Source organism: Clarias gariepinus, chromosome 19 (genome assembly GCF_024256425.1).
Source record: "Clarias gariepinus isolate MV-2021 ecotype Netherlands chromosome 19, CGAR_prim_01v2, whole genome shotgun sequence".
Classification (NCBI taxonomy): domain Eukaryota; kingdom Metazoa; phylum Chordata; class Actinopteri; order Siluriformes; family Clariidae; genus Clarias; species Clarias gariepinus.
Window position 1 is genome coordinate 29,305,001 of NC_071118.1, and position 2,500 is coordinate 29,307,500.

At 42.8% G+C, this 2,500-nt stretch overlaps 1 protein-coding gene across 1 annotated transcript in view; it reads left to right on the plus strand.

Moving 5' to 3' along the window:
- gabra6b (gamma-aminobutyric acid type A receptor subunit alpha6b) overlaps positions 1–2,500 on the plus strand; it is a 17,309-nt gene that overhangs the window by 9,209 nt on the left and 5,600 nt on the right. Inside the window, exons 8-9 of the mRNA XM_053478359.1 lie at positions 848–1,095; positions 2,483–2,500. The exon at positions 2,483–2,500 is cut by the window's right edge and continues 230 nt beyond it. Of these exons, the coding sequence (XP_053334334.1) occupies positions 848–1,095; positions 2,483–2,500 (266 nt within the window). The remainder of the gene's footprint in view (positions 1–847; positions 1,096–2,482) is intronic.

A 2,500-nucleotide genomic window follows, 5' to 3' on the forward strand; every position in this document is an offset into this window, starting at 1 on the left:
GGGGGGTGGATCCAGTGCAGGGGGGGGGGGGGGGGGGATTAAGTGCTAGTGGTTGAATTCAGTGTGGGGGAGGGGAGGGTGTATTCGGTGTGGGGGAGGGGGGGTGTATTCGGTGTGGGGGAGGGGAGGGTGTATACGCTGTGGGGGAGGGGATGTGTATTCAGTGTGGGGGAGGGGAGGGTGTATACGCTGTGGGGGAGGGGATGTGTATTCGGTGTGGGGGAGGGAAGGGTGTATTCGGTGTGGGGGAGGGGGGGTGAATTCAGTGCGGGGGAGGGGGGATTCAGTGCGGGGGAGGGGGGATTCAGTGCGGAGGAGGGGGGATTCAGTGCGGGGGAAGGGTGGGTGGATTCAGTGTGTGTGTGTGTGTGTGTGTGTGTGTTGGGTGATGTTCAGTCGGTGTAACTGTGGGGAATTAAGTGTGAAGCGGACTTTTAGCCGAGATTAAGAAGCGCCTGATAATGATCTGAGTGAATGATTTACCCTGTGGATTTGTGTCTAATCACATCGAGCTGTGTTTCAAATCACAGAGTTTGTTCTGTCGGTTTGTTAACTATTTGTTTCACTTTGTTTGCACATTTAAGGTAATAACACAAACCAAAAACAATCAAATTCACCCCGACTGTAAACGTCATCGTGAAACTCTTTCACTGGTCAAATAAATACAGCAAGTAAGTCTGTGCGGAAATCACTCTAGCACATGGAAGGTTAGCTATAATAAAGTTAGATAGTTATATAAACATAGCACTTAGTAGGGGTTAGCTTAGCTTAGCTAATGTTAGCATCATTTAATCATAAATAAATACCCAACGTGTGTGTGTGTGTGTGTGTGTGTGCGTGTGTGTAGGCATCACTACAGTGTTAACGATGACGACTCTGAGTATTAGCGCCAGACACTCGCTGCCTAAAGTCTCCTACGCCACCGCTATGGACTGGTTCATCGCCGTCTGTTTCGCCTTCGTCTTCTCCGCACTCATCGAATTTGCCGCTGTAAACTACTTCTCCACCGTGCAGGCCAACCGAGAGCGTCGCCGTGCCAACGCCGCCCGAGCTGCCATGGCAACTGCCTCCTTAAGTGACAGCAAAGACGTTACGGTAACGCTGCACTTCAGTCCTGCTCCATGACTTACAGTTGCATTAAAACTACATCATGAAACCTGAGATTAATCACATGATCGTGCACTGAGCTTAATTAACACCTCTAACTAACATTAACAACATTAACACATTAACTCCGCCCTTTTTAAAAATTTGCTTAACGATCTGTTTGTTCCTCATGTTATTTAAACCAACAGTGTGAGGTATGGTTTATTTTACTGAATCATTTCTAAGATTTCTGTGCAAATGTTAAAAGTTCTGAAGCGATAAATATCAGTTTTGTAATAAATCATATCACAATGTGCATCTATACCAAAAAATTTACGATGTTTCTAATTCTTGGTATTATAAAAATATCAATTAAATTATTATTATTATTATTACCATAATTATTATTACTACTATTATTATTATTATCATCCTCTTTTTTCTGATTTCATATTTTATTTAGTATTTAAAAATTGCATTTATTTGTTTATATATAAAGTAATTTGTTTATTGAAAGAAATAAAAATAGCAGGATTATAATTAACATATAATTAGTGAATACATGTCCAGTGGGATTTCTGAAATCACTGCACTGTCTGAAACACGAAAAAAAAAGGTTTTAATCCTTTATGAAAAGATCGCATTCGAAATTCTTTCTAATTTTCATTTTATAAAATAATTTTTGACCCGTGACTCATCTTGGTATTGGAGCATGTTTTATGCACTCTGTGTGTGTGTGTGTGTGTGTGTGTGTGTGTGTGTCAGATGTATATCACGGCGTGAGTCCTGACTCATGCTGGATTAACCCTTCTGTTCTCTTCAGGTGTTTATTTATAATTAACACAGACGCTGATTGATCTAAATCACATGTATCTATAAAAACATCATTAAAGATCAGATTCTGTGTGGGCCGTTCAAGTCAAAACAGGACTTGTGCTTGACATTTACAGAAGACTTAAAGTGCAGTACGGTGATGAGACTCTTAGCCGCAGTAAAACGTGAACGGTACGTGAACGTGTTGAAGAACGTGTCGAAGAACGCCGCATGTCTGTGGGTGATGATCCCAGCCGAGGCGGCTCGGAGCTCACTGCAGCCGTTCCTGTGAAGGACTAGAGAGTGGAACACCTGATCACTGGAACTCAACAACATTGTTTATAGTCTTTTAACTTTCAGCGCTCAGTTAGCATTGCTAGCATGGTTAGCATTTTTACCTTGTGTATTCCGGACACGCTTTGGGAACTCACAAGTCGTTTCCTTTTAAACTGTTTGTACATACACACACACAAACACACACACACACACACTGTGGGCCAGTGTTAGCCCGTGTGACAGAGGAATTTCCTGCTCTTGATCGCGCTGATGATTGTTTTTCTCCCTCTCTGGTCTCCTGTCTCAGTTGCGAGTCGATCCCAGC